This window comes from Anomaloglossus baeobatrachus, chromosome 3, assembly GCF_048569485.1.
Source record: "Anomaloglossus baeobatrachus isolate aAnoBae1 chromosome 3, aAnoBae1.hap1, whole genome shotgun sequence".
Lineage (NCBI taxonomy): Eukaryota > Metazoa > Chordata > Amphibia > Anura > Aromobatidae > Anomaloglossus > Anomaloglossus baeobatrachus.
This window is the reverse complement of record NC_134355.1, coordinates 66,297,723-66,311,539: the sequence shown is the minus strand read 5'-3', so window position 1 is coordinate 66,311,539 and position 13,817 is coordinate 66,297,723. Positions and strand designations below refer to the sequence as shown.

At 43.4% G+C, this 13,817-nt stretch overlaps 1 protein-coding gene across 10 annotated transcripts in view; it reads left to right on the top strand.

Moving 5' to 3' along the window:
* The window catches only part of NRXN1 (neurexin 1), a 2,061,945-nt gene that overhangs the window by 977,286 nt on the left and 1,070,842 nt on the right, over positions 1-13,817 (top strand). For all 10 annotated transcript variants that reach the window (XM_075339225.1, XM_075339229.1, XM_075339228.1 and 7 more), the window contains one exon: positions 13,177-13,380. In XM_075339225.1, the coding sequence (XP_075195340.1) occupies positions 13,177-13,380 (204 nt within the window). The remainder of the gene's footprint in view (positions 1-13,176; positions 13,381-13,817) is intronic.

Genomic DNA, 13,817 nt, shown 5'->3' with positions numbered 1-13,817 from the left:
CATTGCCTCTTTCCATAATTCACCCTCAACACCGCAGCTCTCCATAATACACCCTCTCCACCACCCCTCTCCATAATACAATCCTCTACACCGATTTTCTCCATAATACATTCTCTACACAGCCCCTCTCCATAGTACGCCCTCTACACTGCCCCTCGCCATAATTCCATGATACACCCTCTACCCCTCTCCATAATACATCTTCCTCACCGCCCCTCTCCATAATACACCCTCCACCTCTCTCCAGAATACATTTTCCCCACTGCCACTCTCCATAATACACTCTCTACACCACCGTTCTGTATAGTACACTATCTACACTGCCCTTCTCCATAATACACCTTCTACACCGCCTCTCTCCATATTCCACCTTCTACACTGCCTCTCTCCATTATATCTTTCCCACACTGCCCCTATGTATAATATCCCCACACAGACTCTACTCCTCTGTATAATATCTCTCCCACCACACACTGCCTTTCTATATAATATCTCCCCACACACTGCCCCTTGGTATACTATCCCCCCACACACTGCCCCTTTTTATAATATCCTCCCACACACAATGCCTCTCTGTTCATCGCCCCACACACACTACCCCTCTGTATACTATCCCCCCACACACACGTTGTCCCTCTGTATAATATCCTCCTGGTATATATGTCCTCCTCCTGGTATATATGTCCTCATTCTGGGCCTATCCTGGTTTAGTTGTCCCCTTCCTAGCATATATGGCCCATCCATGGGTCGTTGCTGGTATATATGTCCCAATCCTGGTTTATTTGTCTCCATCCTGGTATATATGGCCCATCCTGGGGTCCTCCTGGTAAATACAGTATATCCCCCTTCTGGGCATATTCTGGTACATACAGTGTGTCTACCCATATCCTGTCCACCGCCAATAACTTGAGAACGGCGGCAGCTATAGGCATAGAAGTGGTGTTTAGGTATAGTAAAGTAGCCATGCACTATGCAATGAAACCACCTATAGTGCCAACTGGTGGAAAATAACAGAGTTAGCATTTTTATCTCGAAAACGGAACGAGACAGAGAAAAAAGTGAATTACAAAGTTGTAGGGCATCATCAATTCAATACGAATCGACACCTTGCATACAGAAATGTTATGATTAGAACGTGTAAAACCCACAAAGCTGCGGACGTGAAGCGGTACCTCATGGAGACCTTCCTACAAGTCATTGGGTATGGTGGCTGTGTGGAGTGGCCTCCACGCTCACCTAACCTGACCCCATTGGACTTCTTTCTGTGAGGTCATATCAAACAGCAGGTGTATGCGACCCCTCCACCAACATTGCAGGACCTACAACGACATATCACAGATGCTTGTGCAAATGTGTCACCTACCATATTGCACAACGTGCAGCAAGATACAGTATGCTGTCCAGAGTCCAGATGTGCATTGCAGCTGACGGTGGCCACTTTGAGCATCAAATGAGCGCATATGCGCGACCAGCATTCAATGTTTGGGGGGAGGGGGTCATGGGTTTCATATCATAGCACTTCTGTATGCAAGGTGTCGATTCGTATTGAATTGATGGTGCCCTAAAATTTTTTAATTCACTTTTTTTCTCTATCTCGTTCCGTTTTCGAGATAAAAATGCTAACTCTGTTGTTTTCCACCAGGTGGCGCTATAGGTGGTTTCATTGCGTAGCGCATGGCTACTTTACTATACCTAGATACCCCTTCTATGCCTACAGCTGCCGCCATTCTCAGGTTAATGGCGGTGGACAGGATATGGGTGAACACACTGTATGTAACCATCCTGATTTCTGTCCTCTGCCTGGTATATATGTCCTTCTCCTGGCATATATGTCTCCTTTCTGGGCTCTTCGTGGCATCTTTGCTGCAAAAAGAAAAAAAAACAAAAACATTTTACTCCCTCCACGGCTTCCACGTCACGTAGCTTCCTCTCTGAGTCTCGATGCATTTCAGCTGGATATGCACCTACCATTTCGCATCCAGGTGAAGCAGGGCGGGTACTGGGGTCAGTCGACCCCCCCAACTATAGTCCCACTCCTATCTTCAGCTCACAAAGCAGTTACCTGTCCCTGTCGGCTGGCGAGCCCTCACCACCTCTGCGGCTCTGCTTTCCTGCAGTAGTGTGAAGAGGTCATCACACTGCTGCATGCTGAGCCCTGCTCTGCCCAACTTATCCTGCCTCCAGCACACATAACTAATTTGCATGCAATGCAAATTACCGATGTGTAGTGGCAGAAGTGACACTGCCAGACCCCCCTGCTGCAGCCATGACTGGGGCCCATTGAAGAGGGGGGCCTAGCCAGCCCAGGGCTTAATAAAAGTAAGTATTTACCCCGGGCCTGTCCGGGCCCCCCTCTTCACCGGTCCCCATACACCAGTCACAGTTGTAATGCCCTAATGGCGGCCTTGGTCACCACCCTAGTGGTTGTACCAAGTGCAGTAATGCAATTATTATCTACTTATTTACATTGTACCAGCTATACAAATGACATAAAAAATATGCACATCTTTGGGAACAATGTTCTGTTCTAAAGTTTTGGGTTTCATTACAAATTTGCCAACAATTGAGGTTTTTAAGACTTGATAAATAAGGAGTTTTTCTAAAGTTTTCTCTCCTAATTTGTGACCATTAAAGTTGAGCTTAAAAACCAGCCAAAAAATATTCAGGAAAAAAAGGCAAATTAAAGAAGTACTGACAGATTCTCGGTTCAATTGTTCTCAGCTCGTTGTGTACTGGGAAACATACAGCCTGTGAAAGCCAAATGGTGCCAAATATTTCATGAAAACCAATCGCCAGAATACATACATTTAAAGAAAACCAAAATCCACCCCCAAAGGTTTCCATATTCCTTTAATTGTTGTATTATAATTGCACACTAAGGCTACTTTCACACATCCGGCTTGAGCCCTGCGGCTCAATCCGGCTGTGCAAGCTATGCAACGGATGCGGTGAAAACACCGCATCCTTTGCATACGTTTTTCCCATGCGGCCCGCCCGGTTTTTGCCGCTTGCGGCATGCTACTGAGCATGCGCAGTGGCAAAAACCGCATGCGGCGGCCGGATGCGGTATTTGCCGCATCGCGCCGCATCCGGCCGCCATAGGCATGCATTGAGAGATGCGCCGCATCGGCCGAATGCGGCGCGATGCGGTTTTTTTTGCCGCACGAAAAAACGTGCCAGGCAACGTTCCATCCGGCCGCTGCATCGGCTAAATCTGCCGCATGCGGCAAAAACCGGATGGAACGCAAGGCCATGCGGCACAATGCGGCACTAATTAAAGTCTATGCAGGAAAATCGCAACCGGCAGCAAAAAAAAACGGTTGCGATTTTCCTGCAAAGTGCCGGATTGTGCCACAGAAGAAAAAACGGAGGTGTGAAAGCACCCTAACAGAGAGAACGTCGACATAACATTATTATTCACCATTGTCTGTACGAATAATAAATAAATACAATACAAAGATTAAAATTGCACTTTCTTCCCATTACGCAGAGTTTCATGACCCTCTCTATATTACTTCTGGCTATAAAGTAAGGAAATAGACCTAAAGATATGATGCGACTCTGTCTTCCTCTTCTTGCTTTATGAATGTGACATAAGACCTCGGCATGCAGAATCTCTGCAGTGCTTCTGGTACACAATAGAGGAACACATCAATCAAACTGAGACTGCTCATCTCTCTACCCAAGCAGAATCCAGACACCTAGTCTAACATGCCATGGCAGCATTTTTTGACGCTCAGCTAAACTTAACTCTTGCAAGGAAATATTAACTTCCTATCAAAACTAAATAAACTTTAATAGCACTATAATGAATACTACACTGAATAAAAGTATAAACACAACACTTTTGTTTTGCTCCCATTTTCATGAACTGAACTCTTAAGATCTAAAGGGGGCTTTACACGGTATGACCGATTGTGCAATTTCACAATCGATCGTACCCGCCCCCGTCCTTTTTGCGTCACGGGCATATCGCTGCCCGTGTCGCACAAAGTCAGTAACCCCCGTCACACATACTTACCTCTCGTGCGACCTCGCTGTGGGCGGCAAATGTCCACTTCCTGGAGTAGGTGGGACGTTCGGCGTCACAGCGACGTCACACGGCCGCCGGCCAATGGAAGCGGAGGGGCGGAGATGAGCGGGACATAAACATCCCGCCCACCTCCTTCCTTCACATAGCCGGCGGCGGCCGCGTGACGCAGGTGAGCTGCTGTTCATCGTTCCCGGGGTATCACACGGAGCGGCGTGTGCTACCCAGGAAATGATGAACAACTAAATTAAACGATATTATGGAACCTAGCGAGCAGTACACGACTCACGATTTGTGAACGATACTGCGTCGCTAGGAGGTGTCACACAGGCCGGCATCGCCAGCGATGCCAGATGTGTGTCACAAAAACCGTGACCCCGACGATCTATCGCACGATAGATTGTCTGGTGTAAAGCAGCCTTAAGACTTTTTCTATGTCCAGAAAAGGCCTTTTTCTCTCAAATATTGTTCGCAAATTTGTCCATGTCTGTGTTACTGAGCACTTCTCCTTTGCCGAGAAAATCCATTCACCTCACAGGTGTGACATATCAAAATGCTGATTGGACAGCATGATTATTACACAGGTGTGCCTTAGGTTGGCCACAATAAAAGGACACTCTAAAATGTGCAGTTTTACAGTATTTCATCTGGATGCGTGCTCTCGGATGCACATCCAGCTGAAACAGGCGCTGGGGTCGGCTAACCCTGTGTAACCGCAATCATCAGCAGTGAGGACAAGGCAGCCCAGAGCAGGAAACGTCATTGGCAAGGAAGAAGAAGCAGACCCAGCATAGCTCAAGCTCTGCAATCCTTGCCCTTCTGCCTTCTTTTTACACAAGCTGCATTGTATTAGTATTTTGGCTGCCGGCTTCCTTCAGGAGTCAAAGGGAACCTGTCACCAGATTTGGGGCCTATAACCTGCGGCCACCACCAGTGAGCTCTTATATACAGCATTCTAACATGCTGTATATAAAAGCCGAAGCCAATGTGTAGAATGTAAAAATCACTTTATAATAGTTACCTAAACCGTCGGTACGGAGCAGATGGGTCGGATGGGCGTCTCCGTTCTACGGTACCGGCGCCTCCTCTTTCGGCCATCTTTGCCCTCCATCTTCTGAAGCTAGTGTGAATGACACGTCCTATGTCATCCACACAGGCTTACACTGGGGTCCTGCACAGGCGCACTTTGATCTATCCCTGAATAGAGAAGATCAAAGTATTGTGGTGCACATGCGCAGAACCTCAATGCCGGCTATTGTGGATGACGTCGGATGCGTCATCCACACTAGTTTTAAAAGAAGGAGGACAAAGATGGCCAAAAGAGGAAGCACCACAACTGGAGAACGGAGACGCCCATCTGACCCATCTGCTCCGCACCGACCGTTTATGTAAGTATTATAAAGTGTTTTTATGCTCTACACAATGGCCTGGGCTCTTCTATACAGCATGTTAGAATACGGTAGATAAGAGCACAGTGGTGGTGCCTGCAGCTTATATGCCCCAAATCTGGTGACAGGTTCCCTTTAACACCACTTTCACTATAGCACCACAGATTAGTGACAGTGGTGTCAATACATGGAGGAAGTCATGTCACCAACTGCTGGGAAGTTTGCAACACTGCTCTCCAGTTCCCTAGAAAATCAACAAACAACTCCACTATCTTCTTTCCGGAGATCGGGGGCAAGCCACCTGTCAGGAGTAGGCAAGCCACATGTCAGGAGCCAGCGAGCCACATGTGGCTCGCAAGCTACAGATTGGGTACCCCTGCCCTAGTGGTTATCTACAACCACAACCTCCTCACCCCCTATAATTTTGCTCCTGTGGGCCTGTTTTGAGGGGTTATTTGTACAGGACAGCTGTGGAACTGAACTACATGTAGATTTATGTAAGCTGTTCCCACGGAACTAGTATAGATTTCATATTAGATGATACATCTTTTATTATGTTGGAATATGGAACAATTCTTTATATAACCTCATCAAGCCAAGAGCTGCAGTGAGGAACACTTATATCCGGAGCAAACAATAACAACATTATCTTTGCTAAAAGTAAGAATGAAATACTATAAGTCGCAGCCAGAGATTCATCACCATAGTGGTAATATACTATAACATGGACTTTTTTTTTATTACATTGATGTCTTCACATCAGGGTTGTTTTTGTGCTTTGCATTTGCTTTGTCTTCCTTTTATTTGACTCTAAATCTAGCTTTATAAGAGTTTTAAAACCCATAATTTATGGTGGTAACAACATGCACTTTAATGTTGTTTTTGTTTTTTATTTTTTATTTCTCTGCCATAAAAGTAAGCATGATTTATTCTGGCATTATGATCTTTCCCTGATTATACATAAAACAAAAACATCCATCTAATCTCGGGGTTGGTTTCGTTCTTTATGGAATGCGGCAGATGGAATGACAGATGTCACATCAATATAATTTGGCTCACACTCTCTTTTCCATTGTTGAACACAGCAGGAGACTATCTTTAGGTTAAGACTCGCGTAGGTATACAATATATATGCTGTAGGTTTTAGCTACAGCTAAATCTTTTCCCTAGTGCGCTTGTAAATGCTGCCTTGCAGTTTTGGAAGAATATGAGAATTTGTGTGTTCATAGCAAAACTATGCCTCCCATGTGATGCTGTAATATTTATGTGACTAGAGTTGATGTAATTGCTTCTCATCTAATATTCCATTATGAGGTTTTTTTCCCATTTGTGGTCTATATTGTGTGTATTTGTAAAGTCTAATAGTACAATATTTGCTGTCTGCTGTTTTTCCTATTGTGATAATGGTTTGAAGCTTTTAGAGATTAATTTGGAAAGATGAAGACTGGGGAAGTCCATTCTGGTTGCCCAGTTGGCTTTGGTTTCATGTATTCTGCTATATAGTTTCATAAACTATATAGACCTCATTGGTATAGTGGTAGGCTTCTCACTTGGGGTGCGAGAGGTCCTGGGTTGGAACTCCAGACAGAACCCATGGTCTGTGTTGGGCTGCGGCCAATTGGCCATTCCAGTCCTCTATGATGCCTGCATGTGGTTATTGGAGGAAGAGCCCAGGTGTCATTTAACTTCCCCTCATTGGTCTAGTGGTAGGCTTCCCGATTGGGGTGTGAGAGGTCCTGGGTTTGAATCCTGGACAGAGCCCATGGAATCTGTTGGGCTGTGGCCAATTGGTTGTTCCCATCCTGTATATGTTTTTTGAAGGAAGAGTCCAGATAGCGCCATTTACTTCTCTTTATATAATTTTATAGTGTAACAAAAGCTAAGGACCCCTATGCTCATTTGTAACGGGGCCTCCACACTGTCCCCAATCAGTCAAGGGAGAGGAGGATCCAGCAAGTCTGATTTCAAAGTAATTTTGCTTTTACTGAAGCCCTTTATTATTTCCACGCACTAAGATACACCTTTATAACCCCCATAAAGTATGATGCCTAGAAATGTGGCACCCAAACATAGTAAGGTACCCCCACACTGAATTCCTCCACAGTACCCTCCACACGCACAGTGATGACCCTACAGTATCCACCCTCAAATTATGATGATACTATCAAAGTGATCTCAATACAGAATGATGACCTCCATACTCGCCCACATACAGTATGATGATTTCGACACAGCTCTTTACACAATATGATGGCCCGCACACAGCTCTTTATATAGTGTGATGGCCTTCCATGCAATATAGTGACCCCCACAACCCTCCACGCTTATAATTTTCTTTACTAGCCCTACAAACAGTATAGTAGCACTACACAAAGCCCTCCACACTGTATAATAGCCCTTGCAAAATCCTCTAAACAAATAATGGTCCCATTCAACCCTCTACACTGTATAATGGCCCAGATACAGTATAATGGCCCCCATGAGCCATCCGCCCTGCACATAACCCACCAAACAGTATAATTGCCCCCAGCGCAGCCATCCAAATAGTATAATGGCCCTTTTCATAACCCTCCAAATAGTATAATTGGTCCACCATACAGCCCTACAAACAGTATAATGGCTCCCAAATAGTATATTTTGCTTTCACACAGCCCTCAAAATAGTATAATTGGCCTCCCACAGCCCTCCAAACAGTATAATAGCTCCAAGACTGCCCTTAAAACAGTATAATGGCCACCCACAGCACTCCATACAGTACAATGGCCCCCACTTAGTCCTACAGATAATATTATAGCCCCCACATACAGTTAGGTCCAGAAATATTTGGACAGTGACACAATTTTCGCGAGTTGGGCTCTGCATGCCACCACATTGGATTTGAAATGAAACCTCTACAACAGAATTCAAGTGCAGATTGTAACGTTTAATTTGAAGGTTTGAACAAAAATATCTGATAGAAATTGTAGGAATTGTACACATTTCTTTACAAACACTCCACATTTTAGGAGGTCAAAAGTAATTGGACAAATAAAGCAAACCCAAAAAAAATATTTGTATTTTCAATATTTTGTTGCGAATCCTTTGGAGGCAATCACTGCCTTAAGTCTGGAACCCATGGACATCACCAAACGCTGGGTTTCCTCCTTCTTAATGCTTTGCCAGGCCTTTACAGCCGCAGCCTTTAGGTCTTGCTTGTTTGTGGGTCTTTCCGTCCTAAGTCTGGATTTGAGCAAGTGAAATGCATGCTCAATTGGGTTAAGATCTGGTGATTGACTTGGCCATTGCAGAATGTTCCACTTTTTTGCACTCATGAACTCCTGGGTAGCTTTGGCTGTATGCTTGGGGTCATTGTCCATCTGTACTATGAAGCGCCGTCTGAGCAACTTTGCGGCATTTGGCTGAATCTGGGCTGAAAGTATATCCCGGTACACTTCAGAATTCATCCGGCTACTCTTGTCTGCTGTTATGTCATCAATAAACACAAGTGACCCAGTGCCATTGAAAGCCATGCATGCCCATGCCATCACGTTGCCTCCACCATGTTTTACAGAGGATGTGGTGTGCCTTGGATCATGTGCCGTTCCCTTTCTTCTCCAAACTTTTTTCTTCCCATCATTCTGGTACAGGTTGATCCTTGTCTCATCTGTCCATAGAATACTTTTCCAGAACTGAGCTTGCTTCATGAGGTGTTTTTCAGCAAATTTAACTCTGGCCTGTCTATTTTTGGAATTGATGAATGGTTTGCATCTAGATGTGAACCCTTTGTATTTACTTTCATGGAGTCTTCTCTTTACAGTTGACTTAGAGACAGATACACCTACTTCACTGAGAGTGTTCTGGACTTCAGTTGATGTTGTGAACGGGTTCTTCTTCACCAAAGAAAGTTTGTGGCGATCATCCACCACTGTTGTCATCCGTGGACGCCCAGGCCTTTTTGAGTTCCCAAGCTCACCAGTCAATTCCTTTTTTCTCAGAATGTACCCGACTGTTGATTTTGCTACTCTAAGCATGTCTGCTATCTCTCTGATGGATTTTTTTCTTTTTTTTCAGCCTCAGGATGTTCTGCTTCACCTCAATTGAGAGTTCCTTAGACAGCATATTGTCTGGTCACAGCAACAGCTTCCAAATGCAAAACCACACACCTGTAATCAACCCCAGACCTTTTAACTACTTCATTGATTACAGGTTAACGAGGGAGACGCCTTCAGAGTTAATTGCAGCCCTTAGAGTCCCTTGTCCAATTACTTTTGGTCCCTTGAAAAAGAGGAGGCTATGCATTACAGAGCTATGATTCCTAAACCCTTTCTCCGATTTGGATGTGAAAACTCTCATATTGCAGCTGGGAGTGTGCACTTTCATCCCATATTATATATATAATTGTATTTCTGAACATGTTTTTATAAACAGCTAAAATAACAAAACTTGTGTCACTGTCCAAATATTTCTGGACCTAACTGTAATCCTCCAAATAGTATAATAGCACCCCAAATAGTCTTTCAAATAGTATGGTGGTCCACTAAATAGCACTCCATATTTTATAATGGTACCCCAAATAGCCTTCCAAATGGCATAATGCCCTACACAACCCTCTAAACAATATAATTGGCCCCTCACAGCACTTCAAAAAGTATAATGGCCCCACACAGGCTTCCAAACAGTATACAAGCCCCCAAACAAACCTTAAAAAAGTATAATGGCCCCCCCACACACAGCACTCCAAACTGTAAAATGACCCCCACATAGTCTTCCAGATAATATATTAGCTCCCCAATAGTCATGCAAATAATATGACAACCTCCAAATAGCCCTCCAAGCCCTATTAACACTATAGTAGCCCCCCACATAGCTCTCTACATAGTAAAATGGCTCCTACACAGCCCTTGAAATATTGGCCATCCATACAGCCTTACAAACAGTTTAGTGCCCCCACACAACCCTTCAAACAGTAGAGTGCCCTCACAGCCCTCCAAACAGTATAATGGCCTCCCCACACAGCACTCTAAACAGTATAATGGTCTTCACATAGTCTTCTAGATAATATAATAGCTCCCACATAGTCCTCCAAATATTATAATGGTCCCCAAAATAGCCCTCCAAATAGTATAACCCCTCAAATAACCTTACAAAGAGTATGATGGCCTCATTAATAGCCCTTCAAATAGTTTAATTGCTTCCGCATATCAATCCAAATGGTATGATGGCCCCCAATCAGCCATCCATATAGTATGATGATCCCTCAAATAGCCGTACAAATAGTATGATGCCTCCCCCAAGTAGCCCTCCAACTAGTATTGTGTCTACCACAAAGAACTCATTGAGTAAAAAAATAAATACTTTTCCCCTACTGCTCTGGTATCTGCAGTGTATGGTTTGAAGCACAGTGGTCACAAATTTGGGATGTTAATGTGCCCCCTGACTGCCCTTAAAATAGTATAATGGTCCCCACAAAGTCCTACACATAGTATGATAGCCCCCAAATAGCCCTCCAAATAGTATAATTGTCCCCCAAATAGCCTTCTTAATAGTTTAATGACCTCCTCAATTAGCTCTTCAAATAGCTCTGCAAATAGTTTAATGGCTCCCACATAGTCCTACACATAGTATGATAGCCCCCAAATAGCCCTTCAATTAGTATAATTGTCCCCCAAATAGCCTTCTTAATAGTTTAATGACCTCCTCAGTTAGCTATTCAAATAGCTCTGCAAATAGTTTAATGGCTGCTACACAGCACTTTAAATAGTATGATGGCCCCCAAGTAGCCCTCCAAATAGTATTTTGTCTACCACAAAGAACTCATTGATATAAAAAAAAATTAAATAAATAAATACTCAACTCTCCCTGTTCACCCACTGCTGCAGTCTTTGCAGTGTGTGGTCTGAAGCTTTGCACAGCTTGGCATGGAGGTCACGAGGTAGGGATGTCATTGTGCCTCACGACTCATGTGCCACTTAGCGCAGCTTAGCTATTCGCGGTTCACCACTGCTACCAATCAGTGCTCTAGGTGGGGTTATACAGAGCTTGGTATTTAGAGAAGTAGATCTGAAGCAGATAAAACAGAGATTGTATCAAAACTGCAGCAAACTCCCCAGTAAGTGGCTCAAAACTGGAATTAGGGTCTGAGCCACTAAATCATGATGCTCTCAGATGGCGTGAGATATTCCTTTTAAGCTTTAGAACTGAAGAGGAAACAGTTACTGGTGCCAGGGGGATCCAAAGGCCCCTCTCCCACATAAGAAGACATCAATATGATATGGTATATGGGTTCCAATCCAGGAGTTTCACATCATGATTGTGATCTAGACCTTTGTTGATAAATTTACACCATTCAACCATTACTTGAGTAAAAAAAATAAAATGTAACCCAGCTTACGCCAATACTTGCTCCTTACTTAAGATGCAGGCATCAGACACATCCAAGCCCTGGTGCCAGAGGAGTTACAAAAGGCCATCTATCACATTAGAAGTCACCAATATGAAAAATTAGGTGGGGCACAATAGTTTCATGTTATGATTCTGTTCTAATAGATGTAGAAACTTGGCACTCAAGATAAATGGAAATAGTGGTCTTTTATTGAGAAGAAGTGGTAGGACCAGCACAAGCACAGACGTTTGGGTCAAAGACCTTCATGAGTGTGCGTGCAGGGGGTCCTCAGAAGGTGCAGCAACTGGTGTAGTCAGGTATGACGCGGTGTCCACCGCATTGCCACATAGACAGCGGTGGACATCGCGTCATACCTGACTACGCCAAAATGTCTGTGCTTGTGTTGGTCCTACAACTTCTTCTCAATAAAAGACCACTATTCACATTTATCTTGAGTGCCACGTTTCTACATCTACTTGAGACAGTTTTGAACCCTACTAAAGCACCACCCCAGACGTGCCGTGTGTATCAACTCACTATGATTCTGATCTAGACCTAGACATATTGACACCATTCAATACTTACTTAAAGGGATTATCCAGGGCATTAACAGTCATGACCTCTCCTTAAGATAGGTCCTCAATGTCTGAACGGTCTGGAGTGTGACACGGTCAGCTGTTCCTGGTGTCACCGCCACCAGCCAGAACGATTCACTTGCAAAGCTGTACAGCAGAGCTTCGGGAACAGAATAGCAGCCGCAGCTGTGTACTGCGCATTTGCCCCCAATTGATTTGAATACTGGGTGAATGTGAAGTACCCAGCCATAACCACTATACAGTTAAGCTGCGCTGTGTCTCTCCAAAACTGTGTAGTCTTGGCGGGAACAGCTAGTCGGCGGGGGTGCCTGGTGTTGCACTCTCACCAATCAGACATTGATGTCCTATCCTAAGGACTGGTCATCAATGTTAAAGTCCCAGAAAACCCTTTAAGTACAAAAAAACCCCTTGCACAGTAAGAGTCAAATTGGATAGAAGATATGAGCCACAACTGTAAAAGAAGGAAAGAAAACACATACTCTTATTGTAGACTTATCTATTTTGAAGTGTTTGCATTGTTTTTTGGTAACTGCAAGCAGCAAAGAGTCAAGAAAAGCATAAAAATGTACAAATAAAAATACTACTTGAGCAATACATGCTTTATATTTGCCGTTCACTACTCATTTTTTCTTTTTCTTGCTTTATAACATTTATTGCTGTCTTCTAAGTCGAATATGTAAAAAAAACCAAAAACACAAAAAACACTTGCGTCTTTAACTCAAGCAAAGGATCTGTAAAAGCTAAAAATTTTGAAAAAAATAAAAATTAATGAAAAAAATTACCTCTTTTTTTTGTTTTCAGAGGCAACAGTCTTAAGCTACGATGGAAGCATGTTTATGAAGATTCAGCTCCCTGTGGTTATGCACACAGAAGCAGAAGATGTGTCATTGCGTTTCCGGTCTCAGCGTGCTTATGGTATATTAATGGCGACTACATCCAGAGATTCGGCAGACACCTTACGTTTAGAGCTGGATGCTGGACGTGTAAAACTAACGGTCAATTTAGGTAACGCTAAAAAGAATCCCAAAATTAACTTGTCCTCTCATTTCACATCACTTTAACTCTTGCTTGCTCTCACATAATTTATTTTTTTGCTTAGTTTCCATTTTTATTAATTACATTTTTTATGTATTTATTTTGCTTGCAGAAAACACAATTCATACAAGTTAAAAAAGAGAAGACAAAAAAAATGTTTGTTTTATCTATAGTTTCCAAACATTTTTGTTTTACGAAAAGTGGAGTGAATTAGCTCTTATGAGTTTTTCTTTTACATTTTCGGCTTTTATTATACTTCTTGTGCTTCTCTTTTTCGAACAATCTACACTACATCACACTAAAAATTCATTTGGCTTAATTTATTTTATTTTCTTTTATAGTTGCATTTTTAAGTTTTCAATCAAAAGTGAACAATAACCCTTCAATGACCAAGGTCTGCGGCCCTT